General features: G+C 39.2%; 1 protein-coding gene across 3 annotated transcripts in view; it reads left to right on the forward strand.

Moving 5' to 3' along the window:
• Ranbp17 (RAN binding protein 17) overlaps positions 1-22,820 on the forward strand; it is a 313,822-nt gene that overhangs the window by 208,385 nt on the left and 82,617 nt on the right. For all 3 annotated transcript variants that reach the window (XM_085829033.1, XM_085829032.1, XM_021175823.3), the window contains 2 exons: positions 12,560-12,663; positions 18,074-18,162. In XM_085829033.1, coding sequence (XP_085685159.1) covers positions 12,560-12,663; positions 18,074-18,162 — 193 coding nt within the window. The remainder of the gene's footprint in view (positions 1-12,559; positions 12,664-18,073; positions 18,163-22,820) is intronic.

A 22,820-nucleotide genomic window follows, 5' to 3' on the forward strand; every position in this document is an offset into this window, starting at 1 on the left:
ATCGTGGGATTAGTGGGTTTTGATAGTTCTTTTTTTTAAGTTGTTGAGGGCTCTCCATATAGATCGGTTTTCATAAGGCCTGTCCTACAGATAGTAAGCAAGGGTCTTCGTTTGCCTCCATTGTCTTCAGCATTCAATGTCTTTCATCTTTGTTAGATACCACTCTTAAAATAATGAAATTCTGTATCATTGTATTTTTTGTTTGATGGCATCCCATTTGCCTCCCTCAATTCCTGGACTGTTGGTGTTGGAGTCTTGTTTTCTAAAAACATTCCTTATCCCATTTTAATTTTTTTTATTGAAAAGCTCTGCTTAGTAAGACACACACACAAATTTCTACACATAGGTAGAACTGTGAAGTGGGCACTTTTCTGTGGAGCTGTGTTACTCTAGATTCCTGTAGTTCTCATGTCAGTCAGCTGGAGACAATCAAGAGATTTTGGCCAGTGACACTGTTAATTCATAGAGAATATAGTATTGAAATTTGTCTTTTTTTCTTGCAATATTGATGGGTATACCATCCACATAAACAATTTTTAAAGTGTGATCTTATAAAAAGAAAGAAAAGTTTTATCTTACACAAAAGACATTAAACCTTAAAATGGAAAAAGCAGTTAACCCCTCCATGGCTCTATCATTTTCATACATTTCAACAGAATGAGTCATGAGAAAAACAGATAACTAAAAATTGAGAAAATGCAACTAGAATTATTAAGGAGCTGTGTGAAATTGATTTCTAAGGAGAGATTAAATGTATAACTTGGATAAGTGACAACTAGAGCTTGAGGCAAAGAAACGTGTCTATAAATATTTGAAGACTATAAACCAGGCATGCAAAACCCAATGCAGTAGGAGTTCTGATAACGGCCTCCTGTGCTGAGCACTGGTCTGTTTACCTCTGGGTGCTGCTGTGGAGAGAAGCTGTAAACGCCTGCTCTTCTGGGCAGTATTTACCAAGCTCATGGCTGAACTGAGATCCATGTGTCAGGCTTAGTGAGCCCTGCCTCACCTTGAGGAACTTGATCACTTATTTTCCTGCATCCAACAATTAAAATGCTGAATACACTTCGCTCTTTTAATGGCCTGGTTGCATAGTGAACGAAATGGAGAACCTAAAGATAATATTATTAAATGCCTTGGAGATTGGCTTTGCCATCTATTCAGAACCTGATAATGGAACTGGATCAAGACCTCTCTTTCCATTGAGTCATCAACACAAAGACTCAGCCTTATCTTCTGTTCGTCATAAAAACAGCAGAGCATATCAGAGCCTTACCACAGTGTGGACCCTATCCCACAATACTTGGACAGTGTGTTAAATTGATAATTGGTATTCATATTGATGACAGAAGGACCGCATTGCACACATTTAAAGGCAGATTTACTTAATTTTGCTTAATATAAACTTTTGAGGCATAAGGAACTTAAGTAAACCTTTATAATTTGAATAATAGAATTTCATTATTTTCCAAATTATATTCCTTTTAAATATCCAGCCTATACAATATAAATTAATTTACATTTTCCATTCAAAGTTTATATGGACAAAATGTTCTATTCTAGTACTTTTTTGTACACCTTGAGTGAAACAGAAAGAGGCTATAATAGAAGTGTACCTCGTACATAGTAGATACTCAATATAAAACAGTTGTGTCTGAGTTACAGATAAAATTTAAAACTATAACAGCTATCCTTATGAAACACTATGGTATAACTAGGCTTTCTTGTCTTGTTAAGAACCAGAGCCATTCTCTACAGAGTATGTTGAGATTCTTCAGAGCACTGATTTTGTCTTTTCATATTTCTTTAGCACCAAGCTCACTATAGTTATTACTAGGCACTTGTTGAATAAAGGACAGGCAGCTTTACAGCAACCTGGATGCCATTATTGTGGCTTCTGGAATCAGCCCTGCCTGCCAGGATCTCTGTGGAAATGTTTTCGATCATTGTCCTCTCCAAACAGAATTTGTCAAGTGTCTGATCACTTCCACAACCAATGAGCTCCATGCAGCCACTCCTAGCCCACTTAGTCCTCTCTTGCTCTCTTGAGCACGAGAGTGTTACTACCTCATGTTTTTTGTTGTTGTTGCTGAATGTTGTTGAACACAGTTTTGATTATTTGAGCCCTTGTCTCACAGCCTAGATTGAAGAGATTGTTGATGTCAAAATGTAGTATATATGGTTTGATAGTTTCCTACTGTGTTCACTGCCATGGAAACAAAGAAGAAAAGATAATATTATAATCAAGAGTAGCACAGACCAGGTGTTCAATGAAAGAAGCAAAAATAGTGGGTGATGAGAACCATCTATAAATTTAAAAAAATATTAATAAGGGTAAACTTTGGAGTGATAAGAATCAAGTAGAAAAAATGCTTAGCCAACCTGCTTGCATAAACTGGACTCGATTCTTGGCTTGAAATACAAAACATTCTAATTGAATCCTACAAAATGAATTGAATATTTTTATATAAGCCATGCACATTGGAGTAATTAGAAAGGGGGACAGAAATTGGGTGTCACATTAATTGGTATTTACTTTGAAATGCATTTTGGATTATATTCAATAATTTGCACTTTGTATGAATTTAATTAGATGCTATGTGCCCCAGGTTGTCTTTCCAATGAAAATGAGGAAGTTTTTGGCAATAAACAGTTATCAAATTGTTTTAAATAAACTAGACAAAGTGCTCACTTGTATGGCGGACAGAATTGGAAGCCTTTGATCAGTACAATGATAATGTTTCAATGTGGAAAGGATGCTAGTTTTGTGCTATTTAAGTCCCCAGAAATTACCAAAGGGATGCAGGAATCCTCCTTGCAAGAAAATGCATGTGAACAAAGAAATGGGTGGCTGGCCTCAGTGCATGCATGCCACCCTTCGGAGAACCTCTTTAGAGCTCCCTGGGTTATTTTACAATTAACTTGTTGATTTAATAAGCTAAAGGAAAGAATAAATGGAGAATCTCCAACAAGCTGTTCAGTGTGAAATATTTGAACAAACAAAACCCTTCTGTGTTGTTTAATTTAAATGGAGGTAAATTAAGTTGACAAACCCTGAAGAGGAGAAGCATCGAAAGCCTCAAGGATGCTCTTTGTGTTGTGAAGAACCAAATATTAGTTGCAAATGTTTTGCCACTTATAAATTTGGAATTTCAGTGTCAACAGCCATATCAAACCATATATGCAGAAATTCTAACACTGAACTACTCAGAAGTATTTGGGTTAGGATTTGAGCAAGCGTTACATTCCTCCGATATTTTAAACTGTAAAAAAATGAGTGGTCTTTTCAATGATGAGAAAAATATTAATATTTCAATGGTGCTTATGGATGGTAAGATAGTTCTGTCTTTAGGAGTGATGGTGACGTAGTATGTGTCTGAAAATGGTAATTGGTACTTAAGGGTGTTGCTAACCTAAAGTTGAGAAATGTTATGTAACAAGTTAATAACTTGAGTAACAGAGAAAGAGTAGTCTCCAGGTAGCAACTAAAGGTAGAATTTTTAAATACCCAGAAAGGAACTTTTCCCCTTTTATATTACGTGTGTGTGTGTGTGTGTGTGTGTGTGTGTGTGTGTGTGTGTCTATGTGTATGTATGTACGTACGTATGCAGGAGTGCTCACACAGTGACAGGCTTGTGGAAATAGAGGACTTCTTTGAAAAGGCAGTTCTCTCCCTCTGCCGAGTACCAATCATTCCATTGTTTAATAGTGAACTGAGGTTCAGAGATACACGGACTTGCCCAAAGTAGCCAACAGACCGTGTATTTTTATTCATTCTTACCAAAGTGTCCCTTCACCCTTCACCTTCTCAATCAAGTAAGAAATATAACTTTTCTTCTTCTTTATTTGAACTGTTTGAAACAAAGGATTGATTCAGGGCTTGGGAGCAATGAGGAAAAAATGAGAGATTACTTTCTAAGAGTCTGTGAAATAGAGTCACTTCTATGGTTTTTTGTGTGTAGAATTTGCTAATTAATCCAGTGAAGGTCAAGTGAAATTTGTAGGTGGTGTTCCGTGTCTACTAATTGGGCAAACTGTATTTCTTTTCATGGACTGAGGAAAGGCTTCTCAGGAAACCTTAGCAGGTAAGGGGCTTGATCAGAAATAACTAATGTTCTCATGGATGGAGAATACATCATCATTTCACCTGTGTCCATGACTTGGCAGAGACTACTTGGAAAGTAGACATGGGAGAAGGGTGGGAGAGTGGGCAGTTGGGGTAAAGAAGCAGCTGGAAATACTTAGACTCCATAATGAGATAATTAAGACTAATTAGCTGGCCCTGTAGGCAGAAAGCAGCCCATTAAGTCCAGATACAGTTTTAATAATGTACCTGGTTTTGAGGGTAGAGTCCAGAGCACCCCAGGGAATAGAACACTCAGGGTGAAATGTCTAGGTTAGGGTTCTTACCAAAGGAACAGCAACTCTGCCCTGGATGAGCTGTTTTTCTTCTAGAAAGGAAAGCAAGCTTTGTGGTTTTCTAGAACTTCAGGGGACCTCAGTTTTTCAGTCTATTAACTGAAGATAGTGACAGGATTGCCATGTGAATTGAATCCCTAGCATCAAGTACTTAGTAACTATTAACTAAGATACATTTATTGAAAGTCAGAAGCAAACCACTAGTTGGACCTCAGACTGAGGCAAGTTCCACAGTTTTACTGCATCCACTTTCCCACTGGTGACACTTCTGAAGATTCTAAAACAACCTGTCCTGCCCAAAGTCACAGCTCATTTTAAAAGTGACCAGAACTTGTAAATCAGTGTACAAGGATAATGGATTTGTTTCAGGGACCAGCCAAGCACATTCCTTGAGCCTTCTGCTAAACAGAGCTTGTGGAAGTGGCATCTTCCTGCAGTGCTGCGCACAGCAGGGCCGTGGGTGTAGACATGGTGGCATCACCCACCGCTCCCTGCCTTTAGTTGACTGTTTCCTTCATGCTCATCATGCTCTTTCATGCTCTTGTATCTCCTCGCATTGGTCTTTTATTAGTTGCCCCTAGTTTGGACCAGAACTTATAGGCAAGTCTTTACTTGCTGTGTTAAATTCTTATTACTTAGGTAACAAATAGAGATTGCATAGTTCTAGATATCAGATATATAAATTGGATCTCAGTGAGTAGAACTAAGGTATTGGCAGGGCTGTGGTCTAAGCAGTCTGTCCTGCTTCATGGCTTCAGGAGTTCCTTTTGAGCCAGTCTCATGCTGCTGACCTTAGGGTTCGCTCCTGCCTTTAAGGACTCTTAGGACCCAAGTGTACTCCTTCGAACAGATTAAAATAACTTTCTTTCTCTCTCTCTCTCTCTCTCTCCCTCTCTTCTTCTCCTCCTCCTTCCTTCTTTCTTCTTTCTTCTGCCGCCGCCTCCTCTTCCTCCTTTTTTTTTTTTTTTTTTTTTTTTTTGGTAGCGGGTAGGAATCTCCTATTGAAGAACTTGTTTACCAAGATGGACTGGAACTCAACAGAAGTTCTAGGACTTTACTCTAGAACCCCAAATACTCACATATTCCCATGTCAGAATGGTATCCAGCTTGCTGACATAAAAAATGCCACAAGCATTTCACAGTGTTTATCATTTATCAGGCAATAGATTCTTACCAGCTGTCAGCTACCATCGTCTAAAGTTCCTGCAATTGCTTGTCTCTCCTTGCCCACTTTACCAAGTCCGCAGGCCCAGCCCTGTGTGCATTCCAATCTGAGGAAGTCAGAAAACTCGCTCTGTGTGTGTGTGTGTGTGTGTGTGTGTGTGTGTGTGTGTGTGTGTGTGTGTGTGCTTAAAGGAGAGGAGGGCAAACTCAGATTTCTGTTGTGGTAGTGGTTTTGTTTGCTTTTTAGGCTCTGGTGCCATATAATTGATCCCTTTAAATGTCAACCCAAAGGTATTTATCCCTTTTAGAATATTTGCAGGGTTGTATAACCAGCACCATCATATCTCCAGAGATTTTCTTCTCTCTACACCTCTTCTCCTGGCAACCACTTAACTGCTTTCTGTTTGGATTTGTCCTAGAGGGGACATTGAATATAAGTGGAATTGTGGCCTTTGTCTTTAACTTGATACGTTATTTTTGAGGCTTATCCATGTTTTAGCATATATCGATAGTTTTTCCCCTTTTGATAGCTAAATGTTCCTATGTATACACACATATATGTAGCTCATCTATTCCTCCACTTAAATGAGCAGTTGGGTTGTGAAATGTTTCTACTTTTTTGCTATTATGAAATGGTGCTGCTATAAACACTTACAGACTTTAGTTTTGGTTAGTTGAGACAGGGTCTTCCTCTGTGACTTAGACCATCCTGGACCTGGACCTCCTGCCCCTGTTGCTTGAGTGCTTGGTTTATAGTGTGAATCCCAGTGCCCGGCAGCTCTCAAGGTTTTGTGTGGTAAAATGCTTACGGTTGTCTTGGAGTCAGATGGCAATTCTGCCCAACTCTTCCACCAGGGCTCATTCCCCATGCTGCGCTGGTTGTACCAGTTTACACCCCTGGGGGTCAGTTCTTGCTTCTGGGAACAGGAGTCAACAATTTTAAACTCACCACCACTCAGCGTGGGGGGAGGGGGGTTGCTTTGGTTTGGTTTGATTTGGTATTAGGCTTATTATTGTTATTGTTTTCGGTTTTTTGTTGTTGTTTAGTGTGAGGTTGGTTGGGTTAGGTGGCTTTTGTTTTGGTTGTTTGGATCTTAGAGCCAGGTTTCATAGAATGCAGTCCAGCTTCAAACTCAGTCTAGAGCTAAGAATGTCCTTAGTCCTCCTCTATTGAGGAGTTTGAAACTGTACACAGAAATATATGTATTGAGGGTTTGAAACTGTATACAGAAATATACAAAATGTAGGAAAAATCAAATATCTGACAGCCAATGTATTAAGAAGGTCCCTATGCTAAAAGTGCTTTCTCAGAAGGAAAAAAAAAATTGGTAGCATACAAAAATAATAACTTTTCTGTTTATCCATATCCTTGGAAACTCAGTAAAAGTGATTAGTTTGGGAATTTCCTAAAAGCCAACCAAAAAATCTCTTCTTTTAATGGGTAATAAAGAAGTTAGAATGTATATTAATACAATAACTTACCATTCAGAGTTGGGGGTCAGTTTGTTAATTAGTACTTTACCTTCAAATCATGTTGCTTTTGTGCCCTTTGACTTAATAGAAAAAAAAGTCAGCCTTAATTATTATTCATAAAAGCCTGGCGCGTTCACTTAGCATAGTAAAAATATGACTACATCCTTGAATAGGACGCTCCAAGACATCCAATGCTTTCTTCTTTTGCATTAGAAAGAGTGAGTGGTACCTCTGTAGACACTACAGGGAGGGAGAAATCCTTAATGGATGCTGACAAAAGTAGCCAGGTCTCCATCTTAGGCAATAAGATGTACCTTGCAGTCACACAGGAGCAGCAGTAAGTGCGATGGAGACACTGTTGATGACCCCCCCATCCCAACACTGGTCTGCTTGGAACTCCCTGCTTGCTTAGGAGTCCACTTTCCTCACCAGCACCGAGCTGGGTTTGCCCTCTCCTGACTTAAGCAACTTCGAATCCACAATTCTGTGCCACTGACTGCACAGTGGCATTTGATGTCTTCCACTGCATCAGAGATAGGGGAAGAACATAAGTTTGAGAATACAACAGACCTGATCAGGATCTCAGACCATCGCTGCCATTTATCAGCTGGAAGATACTTGGCATACTACTTAACTCTTTTGGGCCTTTCTGTTTCTGCGGGGGGGGGGGGGGGGCGAGATTGTATAATTAAGTGGGATGGTCAGTTGCAACAGAATATTGAATATAATAAGGACCGTGAGCATGTAGTTCTTTGAACAAATTCAGTGCCAAATTCAGCCTGACCATCTTCTAAATACTAGACACACAGCCATAATCAAAGTAGACCGCGTTCTGCCCTAAGAAGGTTATATTCTAATAAGACACACAGTAAATGACAAAGTGTATAAAAAGTCATAGCCAGTCATAGTAACTCCAGTAAGAAAAGGAATGCAGGCCAGGCAGTGGTGGCACACGCCTTTAATCCCAGGGCTTGGGAGGCGGAGGCAGGCTGATCTCTGAGTTCCAAGTTAGCCTGGTCTACAGAGTTCCAGGACAGGAAAGCCGGTTGGAAAATGCAGGTGCAGGAAAACTTTTGTGACACCATTGCCAGCAGCACCTGCTCACATTCCTATTTTCATTGTGTTTTATTTTTTTGTTTTTCATCTGATGAAATCTTTTTTTATTTTTATTAAAATATAATTGTGTCAGTTCCCAAGTCCCTTTCCTCACTCCAGCCCCCCTCATGTCTTCCAGCCTCTCCCATGTCACAGTGATGGCCTCTTTTCTTTGATGACTATTGTTAGATACACACATAAGCTGAGTCCACTTAATGTGGTCCATGTACCTGATTATAATTTTAGGGCTCATAAGCTGATTCTCCCTTTCGCAGTGGTCATCAGTTGCCTACGTTATTTGTTTAGACCAGGTCAGACTGACCCTTCCCCACTATGACATCTGTTAATATTGTTGTCACTCAGGTCTTACTTAGGCAGCCAGCCGTTTCATTGAGGTGGCATGGTGTAGCTTCCGTATTATCTCTGAGAGAGAGATGCAGTGTTCCTGATCCTCTGGTTCTTACAGTCTATGTGGCCTCTCCTCTTCTCTTTCCCCTGAGCCCTTGGTGTAGGAGTTGCACTGAACACTCGTGTTCTGTTGATGTCTGCATCATACCCAGTTGTAGTTTTCTGTAATGGTCTCATTTGCTGTAAAGAGAAGCTTCTCTGAGGGTGGGAGATCCACTTATCTGTGCTCTAGTAAAGTAGCAATAGTATGTTCTCTTCTAGGATCCAGGACCTACTACCAGGGATTTGGTTTCTAAGAGTAGGCGTGCTTTCCTTCCTGTTGAGTGGGCCTCAAGAATTTTAGTTGGTAAAATAGAGTCAGTAAGTTATTTGGTTGTTTTTTTTTTTAAATCTGTAGCTTAAAATATAAAGTTGCAATACAGAAGCTGTAAATTTGTATTTGTTTTGAATAAATATCTCGTTGCCTTGGAAAAGTGGAAGCTTTATTGCAGAAATCATTCCCAAAGGAAGGATATTTATTGGGCTGGCAGTTGTGTGGTCACACTTTATTTAATTATCATAATCACCTTCTAAGTCCATGCTGAACTCAAGACAAGGAGAATGCTAATGTCTGTCATTTATGAAGTGCCAGCAAGGGAAGTACAGATGCTTCCTCATTTAATCCTCACAGCTAACTTTATAAAGTAAATATTATGTCTCTTAATTACAAATGAGGACACTAAGGTTTACATGGCAGACAGCTAACAGAGCAGAGCCAGGACTGAGTGGTTTCAGAGAACGCGTTCACTCTTCCTGGCACCCTTTTGCCTGTGCTTACATCAGCACCATTCTTCTTAATAATCATTTTTAGAAAACACTTTATCATAGAGTAAGGTTGGGTTTTAAATTCAGTGTACATATATATTATGTACCTAGGATTTGATAATGTTCACTTCCACTGTTTACTACATTGGCTTTTGTCTTTTTTTCAGTTTTGTGTTCATTTCTTTTGTGGTTGTGTAGTTTGAACCCAGGGCTTTCACACATGCTACCCAAGGACTCTACCACAGAGCTACCGTCTCAGGCCTTTTTAAAAATTTTTCTCTAATGTATTACATCCTGACTGCGGTTTCCCCTCCAGTCCTTCCCGCCTCAGTCTTTCTCTCTGACTTCCCCCTCCCACCCCACCCCACTTTACTCCTGTCCACTCCCTCCCCTCAGAAAAGAGCAAGCCTCTCAATGACCTCAACTAAACAGAATATAACAAGCTACAGTAAGACAGGCACACATATCACATCAAAGCTGGGCGACGCAACCCAGCAGGAGGACCAAGGTCCCACAAGTAGTCAACAGAGTCAGGGACAGCCCCCTCCCCCCGACCCCCACCCTGTTCCCACTGTTAGGATTCCCACAAAATCTACCACTAAGCTGCACCTTCCCAGGCCCCCCCCCTTTTTTTTTTAATATAAGGTGTTTTAAAACCTTGAAGTAACAGATATTCAAGTAGCTGGGCCTGGCAGTTAACTCTTAATCCCTGAGCCTCCACCTCTAATGGATGTCACAGGCTATAATTTGCACCTATAATCTGACCCACCCAAGACTTTTAAAATTTGTTGAGCAACTGTTTTTCATTCAAACAGGTTATCTCCCTAAATACAGAAGGCACTGTTTTGGGGGCTGATACTATAATGCTAGTACCACCATTGCTATATATACTGCTACTGTAATAATAGTACCACCATAATTCTGGAATAATGCTATTGCCAACAGTGCTGTGTATATACTAATACTGTAATACTAGTGCCACCATTATTATATAAGAAACACCTACTTTTCGTGTATTTTATCATTTCATCTTTACAGAAACCTTAAAGATAGTTTCATCCTTATTTCAAAGATGAAGAAGGTGAGACTCAGTGATTAGTAAAATATTTAAGGTTAAATAATATGTGGAAAAGTCAGATTCCTGAATCTGTGCACTCCAGAGCCCTGCGTCCTCATCCTCCACAGGAAAACAGCGGCACACTCTGTCAGCACTCCAGAAGCTAAGCCCGCTCTAGTGACCAGGCTAGGTTAGTAGTTACTAATTCACATAGGAAAAAGTATGAGTTTCCTTCAGTCCCATGGACACCTTGATCAAATGGTGATGGTGGTGGCATGATGTAAATGGTGGTGGCATGATGTAAATGGTGGTGGCATGATGTAAATGGCCACAGTGCTGGTGCTGTTACGAGATCCGTGCTCTAAAGTGAAGGGGATGCAACAGAAATAGAAGGGAGAGAGGAGGCCCTTGCAGAAGGTCTGGGAAGGGTGTGGCCATTTTAGATGACTTCTTTGGATGCAAGCCTTAAAAATGCAAACTTCTGTGACAAGCTGTTTGGCGATGAGGAATGATGTGGTCACATAACAGCTTGACAAAGCATAGATTATAACTTGCTCTGCTTCACTCTTCACCCAAGATCTAGACCCAGGACTACACCACAAGGAAAGATTCACTGGCTTGGTAGCTTTTTCTGTTCACTATTCTGTTGGACTCTGAAGAAAAGTTATTATGTAAGTTTTAAGGGAAGAAGCAAATCATAAAATTTAAGGATCAACCAGATCAGCCACCACTTAGGAGTCAAAGGACCCACCACTGATAGCCTCTGTGTGTGGCCTTGGACTTGGTCTGTATAAGGATGAATGTATCTGAATTATCTGGAGAGCTGCAAAAACAGAGTGACTTCCTATGCCCTAAGAGTCTGATGCAGGAGAGCAGATCTGGGTTGGAACCTGGAAGTTGGAATTTCATGAGCCTTAGGTAGTGGTCCTTCTTCTGTACCAACATGGGGTCTACTGGTCTCCTCTCTGTCGTTTCCTACAGCATGCTGTATTTAAACCACTGATAGCACTGAAATCAGAAGATTTGAACCATATGGTTCTCTTCCAACTTAGTGGGGCCTTCAACCACACATGTAAGCCTTTCTGTGGCTTTGTTAGTAAATGGTTCTATGTAGCAGAAGATGAATGAGACAATCGATCTGATTTCAGAGAAACCGATCTTGAAAAGAATAGCATACAAATTATCAATGTGTAAAGATTCTGTTTTGACAGAATCATTAAGGACAATATAGTCTACCTTTATATAAAAAATTAAGGAGGAATATCTAATTTTACTCTTTGCTCATAATGAAGAGGAAGTGAAGAGGAAGAAGAGTGGAAATCCAAACATCCTGTGAGAGAGCCTCATCCTTTTTCCATTCATTAAGAAGTCCATCTTTTTTTTTTTTTTTTTTTTTTTTTTGGCGCACGCCTTTAATCCCAGCACTTGGGAGGCAGAGGCAGGCGGATTTCTGAGTTCGAGGCCAGCCTGGTCTACAAAGTGAGTTCCAGCACAGCCAGGGCTATACAGAGAAACCCTGTCTCGAAAAACCAAAAAAAAAAAAAAAAAAGAAGTCCATCTTTAAAGATTTGTCCGTGTGTATATGTGTGTTTCCAGAAGAGGGGCTAAGGCCCATGGAGCGAGGGTTAAAGGCGCCTGGGCTGCCTGATGTGCTCCAAGCAGTACTCAGGTCCTCTTAACCACTGAGCTAGGGAGCTTGCCAGCCCCTGGAAGTTAATGTTTTAAAGAATATAAATGAAGAAGAAGAAGAGACAGAGAGACAGAGAGACAGAGAGAGACAGAGAGAGAGAGAAAGAGAGAGAGAGAGAGAGACCAATGTCTGTAAAGCTTTCAAAGTAGCCTTTCCTGAGGGATCAGGGAAACTGTGGGGCCCCCAAATCTAAAGATGGATGGAGATGCCTGGGGCCTGAGTCAGTTAAAGCCAGGGAGAAAAGTGGCTCTTGAGTAATGTTGTTGTTTCATTTGGTATAGAGTAAAAACCAGAATATGCAATGAGCCCAAGCACCAGCTGTGGCATGGATACAGATGCAGGGTGGCTTCTTCTCAGGAACATCTCTAAACCTGAGTGACCCACTCAGTGGTGAGGCTAATGTACATTAGCGTACATTTTAAACTGTGACCCTTTTGTCTCTTTCATAGGTGAAGATGAGGATGAATTTGAGAATTTTATGCTGCCTCTCACAGTCTCTTTTGAAACAGTGTTACAAATATTCAACAATAACTTTAAACAGGAAGAAGTAAAGGTGAGTTTTGTTTCCATACATGAGGAAAGACAAGTTTTTCCTTTAACACCAGAACAGGCATTTGTGTATCTGTGTACTTGTATGTATGTGAGTTTTAAACCCACATCTCTAAGTGATATGCTTATGAGTTGAGCTTTAACATAAGCTTCTCTAGTTTCTGATACAAATAGACTTTGAGGTCAGTGAGTGTGGCTAAGGACTGTCACTTCACAGTTAGGTGGTGCAGATGTGTCTCCAGTGATGCTGTCTGTAAGAGCAGAGTTCTCATGGGCACATACTTTCTTTAACCAAGCTCCCACCTACCCGGCCGACTCTGGGTCTCAGCATGTCTGTATAGATACACACACATGTGCCAAAACCCTACATCTCTGAAGATTTTTAAACAAGAATTTCTATAAATCAGGACTTTATTAAATGGCTAGGCATATGTGTATAAACAGGAGCTGGTCTTCAAGTATTGCATCCTTAAAGTGAACAAGTGATTAGGGTAACTGATGGCTAAATAAGGCTTTATGTGCCTGTGGGAGCCATATTAGGATTGATTTGACAAGTCACTTCAGCTGTGGCAACAGTCATAATATCTAAGACAACATTATGTTTTATTAGTAAAATCCTTAAGTGTACCAAGCTGTTTGTGACAAAACAGCCCCATATTTTATGGAGGGTTGGGGGGATGGGAACAGGAGCTTCGCCAAACAGAAATAGTATCTCCTGAAATTATACGACATTAGTGCTATAGCAAACAGATAAGCACTGATTATTAGTCTTAAGAATAATAACTACACTTGAGAGAAGTAGGTACCTTTGTTGGTGGTGCCCTGGTCATATGTTACTGTTATTTGAAATACGTTGAAATATTATCCATCTTTCATGGCTTCTCTTTTCCTCTCTCCCTTTTCTCTATCATTCATATATATATATATATATATATATATATATATATATATATATATATATATACACATACACAAACAAATACCATCAAGTCAACTAGAAAAGGGATAACCTTTGGTGATATTTATATTATTCTGAGGGAAAAAATTATGGAAATATTATACCTTTTATTTTAAAATAGAGATTTTGAACTAGATACCATTAAATTTTTTAAAAGTAAATAAGATCTTAATTTTTCTTTGTTTAAATGGTCTTCCTAAATTCTGTGTCAGTGACCAGTCAAATTAACTGTAATTTTTAGATGTCTTCTAAATTCTTCTGACCAACAGAATCTTTACAGCTTTTTAGTAGCCATTGTTGCCCCTTATCAAAAGAATCAGTGATGTTGAAAACTGCCATCTTTATAAAAATTACATTTGTCTCATTTGAAGATTTCATTATATTCCACGCCTGTTTGGATGTAATTCCATCTAGTTTGATAGAAACCATCTTCCTAGAGTCATTTTTAATGGAGTTCCAGTGATATATCCCTAAACTACCGAGTTCTTAACGACCCTGGAAAGTGACTGCTTGATTACACTTTAACGGTATTTGCAAATAAAATCACAAGTAATTAAGGGGAAATCTCCAGGCTTTTGAGCAAGTTTGATGCATGATAACTGCCTGATTCAGCTTCATCTAGAGTAATGCTGTGTAGGCAACAGCTACTGAGATCAATAGCAACGTAATGATAGTGGCAGAATTAAGTGAGTAACCTGAGCGCTGCCTCAGAATGCATGCAGCTGCCACGAACCAAGGCCACACAGTGCACTCCTCGCTTCCGTCCTAAATGTTCATCAAAAGACGCCCTGCAGGAAAATGGAGTTAGATGCTCTTTATTGCTGATCGTGTCTCTTGCCACATTTATCAGGGAAATTGGATTAGCAGTTGGCAGCTGCAGGTAGACAAGATTCTGCAGTGATTAAATATGCAGCTTGGCTGCATTTGTTGTGACAGACCTTTAGTAAATTCTACTGTAAGCACCATCTGTCTAATTTGTATGAAGAAAACTTGGTGCTTACAGCTGCCGGTAAAGAACGAAGTCTGTTGCTTTATCATAAACAAAACTTTTGTACTAAATGGTCTTAAATGTAATTTATTAGGTTAAGGCTATTTTTTCTATCATGGTGAATAAATAATGCATGCAAAGGTGCTTTCAGGTCCTTCATTCACACGTACTAGAGATGAAAACAGTTCTGTTTTGTTCTCTAGTAAAGTATTTAGTATTCCAATCCACAGGAGGTGATGCTGCTAAAATATTTTTATGAAAATGCTGTAGGACTGCCAAATTCATTTAATTTGCAACCTTACCAGGATCATCTAACTCTCTATTTATAGATATTTTTCAAATGCAGATTTTAGGTTGAAGTTGAACATTAAGTTCTCTCAAACCGAAACACTGTGAGGAAAGAATGCTCTAAAGCTCTTATTTATGACTGTGCTTTCTTTGCTTGGTCCTAATAAAATTTAAGTGAATGGTAAATTTTTGTCTTTTTTTATTTTTCTCTTCAAAATCAAAGAAAGAAAGTGGGGGGTGGGGAATCCCGGTTCTGGGATATTATTTCAAAATGTCTCTTGTCCCCCAGCCCCCATTATTTTATAGTCAAATATAATGTACTGTTCGCCTTGCCCTGGCATAGTTTTCAATTCAGCCATGACGTCACGGGTTTTAAGGAAAATGAATGAAAACTTCTCGGAGGAAGAGGAGCAGTTAAATAGAACCTGCTATCTTTAGTCCCTTCGTAAAAACTCCTCGATGTTAAATTATTTAAAATCCTTGATTTTCAGCATGCGCACATTAAAAGTTTTCGCACTAAGTGCCAAATGTTGCAAACAGCACTTTAACAGAATGATTTTGCTTTGATCCCTGTAGCAGTTCCTGAATAATTTATCACAGGTTATTGCCTTAATTCTGGAGAGGGATAGAGCAATAAAGGCAGATGAAAACACTCCAGTTGAAACACCTTGGGGCCTGCTCATTCCTCTGACACGGCTCTTTTGTTGGAACTATTTAGAGGTTATTAAGATGTGTCTCCAGAATTAAGAGTATGCTGTAAGGATGAAGACAGCCATCTTAATTCTAAAGACAAAGCGCAATGACCCTTCACCTTCTTTTTCTTTGTTGTTATTATATAGTAGAATTATGAGGATAATATTATAGCTGCCCCAGTAGTGCCACTACAGTAAAGGGTCTGTCAGCCTTCCCATTAGAAACCCTGTTTGGGGGTCAGGGTGGAAGGAGCTGCGCTTCAGCCGTTTCCCAGCCCATCCGTCTCACACTTGGCACACAGACAACTGTTCACCATGCTGCCGACTGAAGCTCTCAGCAGTTTCTTCTTGAACTCTCCAAAAACGAATCCATAGGACTAGATCTCTAGACTTACCCCACTTGTCCAATGCACCTCCAATATTTATTGGAGCCATCACCTTCTAGATCTGTCCCCCCTAAAATCCCGGGTTATTTGCTAGCTAGTGTGAGCTCCTGGTTCCGGCTGTGTGTCTCGTCCGAGAGCTGAGTATTGAGGAAATTCTCCTGTAGCTTTTATGTATCTGTGTAGATTCTGTGCTGTGCTAAGAGGAACGCTATTTTTTGAATGTAATGAATCTCTTCCATTAACATTGCACTTTATTGCTTGAGTGATCTAAACTTATGCTTACTATATACTTTCTTTGCTCTGAAGTAACAGTTTCCAAAAGTAAAACATTAGTATAATTTTATGGCCACATTTTACTGTATTAAAAAGACAATAGATGTGCTTGTTTGGAGCGTTTGTATCAAGTTAGTACCTTTAAGGAAGAAAAACTGTGATCAAATAAAAACTAACCTTTCGTGTAATGACATTTTATTAAAAGCCCTTTATATAAGGCAAGAAATAAAATTCATGGTTTTTGTTCACTAATTTAGAATTGAATAGTGGGCCTTTCATATGTGTATGGAGACTTAAAATCACTTGAAGAGTAGCCTGTGTAAGTGTACATAATAAAAATAGAAATTTTTAAAAGCACTTCAATAGATGGCAAAGCCAAATAGAAGCCATCTTACAGCCTAGACAGCATTCAGAATCCAAGTGTTTAGAGAATAGATTTTGTTTTAGAGGCTGCAGGAAGAAAGGAAGCTGAGAAAGAAGACAAGTTGGTGAGGGGAAAAAAAGTGTATAATAAGTGGAAGCTATGTGAGTCATTTTAAACAGCAAAAATGAAATTAGGAGTTTTCATATTCAAAACCTTGGGTTTCTGTCATTCTGTCCAATCAGTTAGAAGTAGAAATTGAGTAGTTCCATAGACAACATCCAGGTACATTGAATCACCGTATAAATAGGAGGGGCAGTGTGTCTAACTGAAAATTATGATTTATTACTTAGAAATGTTCACTGTAATAAAGATGGTCAGAATTCATTGCCTACTTGATAACTTACTCTTTTTAGTAAACAGGTTTTCATTTATTACCAAAATCAATCTGAAATGGTCCCGAGACCATTTTTGGCTTAACACTTCTCCTGAAACAGTATATTCAGAAATCACAGTTGCATATCTCAACTATCACACCTCCTTGTTGGGCAATTATGTTTATTTGTGCTCTTTGCTCTGACATTCTAGCATCTGTTCATGGGTTTTCTTTTTCTCTTCCCAAGCATCATCCTAAGGACAGCTTAATTAAGAGTGCAGAGTATGAGTCAGATGTCTTTTATTCATGTCAAGGGGGTTTGTTTCACTCTCCCTTCTAAAACCATTTATGACCCACGATTACTAGTCGTCAGGCTAGTGCTATGCATTTTTGCAAACAAATATATCTCTCATAATAGATTTGTAGAATGGACATAATTATAGTTAGCCCCTGTGATAGATTTGGACATTAAGACTGATTAATTGCCTTGTCTTTAAGAATTAAACAAAGCTAGAGTTCAGTCCCAGAGTCTTATGACATTAAATACAGAACTTTTTCCTTACATTGTTTCCTGACTTGAACAGTGTGGCTGCTGTTCTGGTTGTATCATAATCCTGTAGATCGCCTGGACAGTTTTATCTTGTCCTGAGTTAATGCATCTTTTGGGGGGAAGATCTTTAAATGCCAGTGCATTTCTCAGGCAGACTAAACTATATAGTGGAGTTGATTTGAGTCAAGTCAATCAGTTGCGATTTGCTATTAAATAATATCTAGATTATATATCTTGTGAAATTATGAATCCTGCTCTTTTTTTTTTCTAATTTGTCAGTATTCAGTTACAAAAAAGAGTCTCAATGTGTTATACTCCTGGAATTAAGATTCAGCTCAGTTTATAAGAAGCAAAGTGGAGTTGCTCAGCAGATTGATGGTCTGTTTATTAAAGAGCCTATGGTTTTCTATGGAAAGGGATCTAAGCGAGACATTTTAGCTAATGAATCAGAATCAGATATGTGGTCATTATTGCCTGATTATTACTCCATCTGCTCTGCACTAACGTGAAAATCAATTACTGTGTCTCTTTCCCACTGACAGCGTATGTTGATCGGGCTGGCAAGAGATCTTCGAGGGATTGCCTTTGCACTGAACACAAAGACCAGCTACACCATGCTGTTTGACTGGATGTATCCTTATTACACTGTGACAATACCAGCTCTGTGCACAGAGGGATGCCAGGCCCCTCTCTTTCGTTTAATAGTGTGGCGCAGTAGGGAAGAGGAAACAAAGCTAAATGAACTAATGTGTAATCAGCTAAAAATTACAGCACAGTGGCAGCAGTGCAGATAACTGAGCGCAGCATTTGAGACCCGGCTCACAGAGGTCACTTTCTTGATAGATACCATTAAATATTGACAACTTGAAGATCACTTCCCCAAATGGTTGTTTATGTTACAGGCATCAAGTAGCTAATATTTGTCAGTGATTTGTACATTGTGATATTTTCTAAGGAAATTCGAAGTCTCTGTTCCATCTCGATTAGCAGGGTTAGTTTATCTTTGAGATTTTACTCACAGTGTCACAGTTGAGTCATCGTGATGAGGATATTAGTGACCATGAAGAGGGGAGGAGAGTTGTCATTTGCTATAGTTACTAAACTCTAGTGTAGACAGGGGGACAAATCCCTATACAGAAATGTCTTGTCACATAAGAATAGGTTTGAAGTCACAGCACTTCAATTACAGTGTAAACCTCAGCCAATCATTCTATTTCTTGGACACTTGATGTCATCATCCAGCAAAGGAGACAATCCAGTACCCTAGCTTACTGTGACCTCTAAGATAAGTAACACACTCTGTCTGGTGTCTGACACTTACCCAGTGGCCAATAAACATTTATTAACATGTTAAGAGTACTCTGTGAGTCATCTTTAATCTAACAAGAGATGACTGTTTATACAAGTCATTGAAGTGTGATAGCGTCATGTTCTTTATATTTGAAACCAGCAGCCTATAAGAAAATTCTACTTTAAAGCAAAATGATTTGTTTTATGGCTTTCTTTCTTAAAACAGTATCTCATTTGCCCAGTTTTGCCTTAGACACCTAAGTATTGGAATTACCATGCCCATGCCCATGCCCAACTTAATTTATATTTAAGTGGTACTCTTGCTTGTTTTATTTAAGCTTTTTTTATCCAAACTTTATATGTTGTAAAGGAAACTTCTTAGAAGCAGTGGTTAGTGGCTACCAAAGCTATGCCCCAAAACATAACAGCTGAGCATGTTTTAGAGAGAATGCTACACATTATGAAATTTTTAAATGCTACTATTTAGAGTACTGGCTTATGGTTTTTAGTTGGTATGGAAACCTGCTTCATCATATATATTTTCTTAAAGATCAAACAATTAAGGTTTTTTTTATCATGGTCTTGAAGAATCAACTGTATAACATATATGTGTGTGTGTGTGAGTTTAAAGATTAATTTAATCATAATCTTAAATTCATCCACAACGACCATGTTATTAAACACCCACTTCCAAAGGCAAAACTTTCATTTATTTGGAAAATCATAATAACCCACTTTTGGTACAATTTACATGAGACCAGTCTCTTAAAGGTAGCCTGTCCAGCAGTAAGGAGGTTTTTTTCTTGTTCACCAGTTGTAATGAAGAGTCAAGGTCAGAAATTTCCTTGTGTCAACAAATATAATCTGGTTTCCATTTCAGCATTTGTCCAGCAGATGGCAGAAATGGAAAAATCTTGGGACTAGGTGTTTTATTTTTTACACTAGAAACTGATATCTCCTCCCTTTGACCATAGCTGTTGAAGTTATTGGGGTCAGGGGCAGAGAGCAAGGTGTCAGTTATGCAGTAAGCGGTGCTACATTGCCAAATACAGTGGCTTGCTACTGGCCTTGCTTATAATAATTGGGTTTCAGTAGCAAATCAGCTTCCTTGGGAAAAGGCCAAAGGCTTTTCATAATTGTATTGACAACAAAATGAATATGATAAATGGTGTTCATTCAGTTGAGACAAGATTTATAGTTTTCCTTTGGGCAAAGGATGAAGAGCAAATATTTATAATAATAGTAAAATTTGTTTAAAAGTTACATTATTTGATCATTCAAAAAGCTTTATTAAAATATTTTGAAATAACTTTTAACAGTTTCAGGTGATAAAGTACAGATTCTTTCTAAAGTATTCAAGTAATGCAAAAATGAATAAGTATATGATTTTTTAAAAAATACAGATATGAAAGTCATTTATTCTTCCTGAAATATTGATATGTCAAACTGTCAGTGAGGATACCACATTACTGCTGGGGAAGTTTATTTGCCTTTTATCCACATAGATGTGTGTTCTTTAATTTGTTATGCAGTTCTTAGCTTATAGGACAAACATTCCTGTAAGAGCACATGTCATCGTAAAGTCAAAATGCATTTTATTTATGGTGATTGTTTGATAAAATGCTATTTCCATGTTTAGCTATTTAATTCACAAGCATCTCTTTGAATGCCTTAGCCACAGCATTAACTGCTGCACAAACTGCATGCTTACCACTGCATCTGTCCCAAGCTGCACACACTGCATGCTTACCACTGCATCCGTCCCAAGCTGCACCCACTGCATGCTTACCACTGCATCTGTTCAAAGCTAAATGGCCTGGGACTTCACAGCTACCATCTTGATAATTTTTTTCATGACTTGAGAATTCAGCAAGAAATCATTCGTTTACACCTTTGCCCCTAAAGTAAGGATGCAGCAGTAAGAAAACGGCACATTATTCCAACGTTCCCTAGGTTGTACTTAGATTAAGGTTTCAGATGACCAGAGGGAAACTAAAATGTCCACGTGTAAATATTATTTCCAGGATGTGGTCAATCATTGAGCTCACACAGGCAGGCAGTAGTTTGTCAGTGAATATAAACACAGTACACAAAAACAAAGGAAGCAGTGACCAAAATTAACAACCTTAAACTCCAGCCTTGTCTCACTGCCTCACAGCCTGTGGGTCCTGGGTAAGTTATTTGGAGTCTTGGAGTCACAGTTTTACTCCCATGACCCAGGGTTAATAACCCCATCTCACAGCTCCCAACTGTAGTGTGTGGGACAGAACAACTACTTCACTGCTGTCACTTCCCCTCTTAAATCAGTTAACAAGGATGTGGACTGTGTATCTATTCAGCAAAGCTGGCTTCCGTTGCGTAGTGTGCTTGGCTTTATGAACACTATAGGTTACTGGGACACAATTCTTTTTTTTTTTTTAACACTCCAGATTTTATTCCCCTCCCAGTCCACCCTCCAACTGTTCCACATCCCATACTTCCTCCCCACCTCCCTGTCTATTCTTACCCCAAATGAACTTTCAATTCAAAAGAGTCCTCTGCATGAATGACTTACAACAACATATATAGAAAGCTGTAAATGTGGTCAGGAAAGGCTCTGTACAGGTGACCACGTAACACTGAGTCTTGCTAGGTTAAGTAAGACTAGACCCTACGAATTACAAGGGACAGAGTTTCAGGTGATCGTTGTTTAGGGGAAATAGTAAAGATGCTTCATTAAGACACAGCTTATTTCATGGTTAGAAACAGGTTGTCCGGGACCCTTCACTATCAGACTCCAAAATGGATATTCATATTCTTAGGCAGTATGAAGCCTGAAGAATAAATTCTGGAAGCTTTGAGTGACCCACCCACATAATCAGAAGAATATCTTAAGAAGAAAATAATTGGTGGTATATGTGAACCAAGTGGGACTGCAAAGGACTAACTCTGAAGACCCACTGTGAGGCTGGCCTGCTTTGAATGTGTGTTTTATGCACAAGAAATATAAGAGTACATTGCGGCGCACGCCTTTAATCCCAGAACTCGGGAGGCAGAGGCAGGCGGATTTCTGAGTTCGAGGCCAGCCTGGTCTACAAAGTGAGTGCCAGGACAACCAGGGCTACACAGAGAAACCCTGTCTCGAAAAACCAAAAAAAAAAAAAGAGTAGATTGCTTACATTGCTGCTCTTCATAAGCTTAACAGTTATGTGAGCATGCAAAAGAAACCCTACTGACCGACCAATTACACATGTGTTATAAAAGACACATGCGATGGGACCACAGGAACATTTGTGAAGAATTTACTAATACTTTGCTCAAACTGAGAGAGATTTCTTAGGAAACCAGAAGTTGCACTAAGTTTGAAAGATGGATTTCCAGCCATGAGAGAGGAAGGGCGTCCTGAAGTCTGTCCCCTCCTAAACAAAGCACAGGCGTTGGCATGTTGGTGCTGCACCTTAAGCTAGCCTCTGCACGTCTCCTCCTCTTCTGGAACCACAGCCCCAACCCTGAGTCCTAATAATTTTAATGAAAACATTTATGTTGTCATAGGTATTAGAATGCTTTCTTACCTTTTTATTTTCTAATTATATTCATTGGTCTATTTTGTGTACATATGTGCTCTTTCCCTGACACACATGGAAAGTAGAGGACAGCTGTGGGAGTTAGTTCTTTTCCTACATGGCAAGGGTCCTGAGTTTGGAGCTCTAGTCAGGGGCACCAGAAGGGCCTTTACACAGTGCGCCCTCTGGCTAGCCTTTGCATTTTCTTTCATACTATTAAATCCTAGAAGGAAATAATTGTGGTGTTTTTTCTCCTGATTCTGTTTTTGTGGTGTAGCATATTCAAACTACTAAATCACAGGATGGATGAATGAGATGTGTGGGTTAATCCTGGATGGATGCAGATCCGGTGCCTGCCAGTCCCTCACATTGTCATCTTGTGCACTAATGTCACCATTGGTGCCTTTGATTGTTCATTTATCTGATGTGGACCTTTGGTTCTCATTGAGAAGTCCAG

This window comes from Mus caroli, unplaced genomic scaffold, assembly GCF_978045245.1.
Source record: "Mus caroli unplaced genomic scaffold, Mus_caroli_1 scaffold_13, whole genome shotgun sequence".
Taxonomy (NCBI): Eukaryota; Metazoa; Chordata; class Mammalia; order Rodentia; family Muridae; genus Mus; species Mus caroli.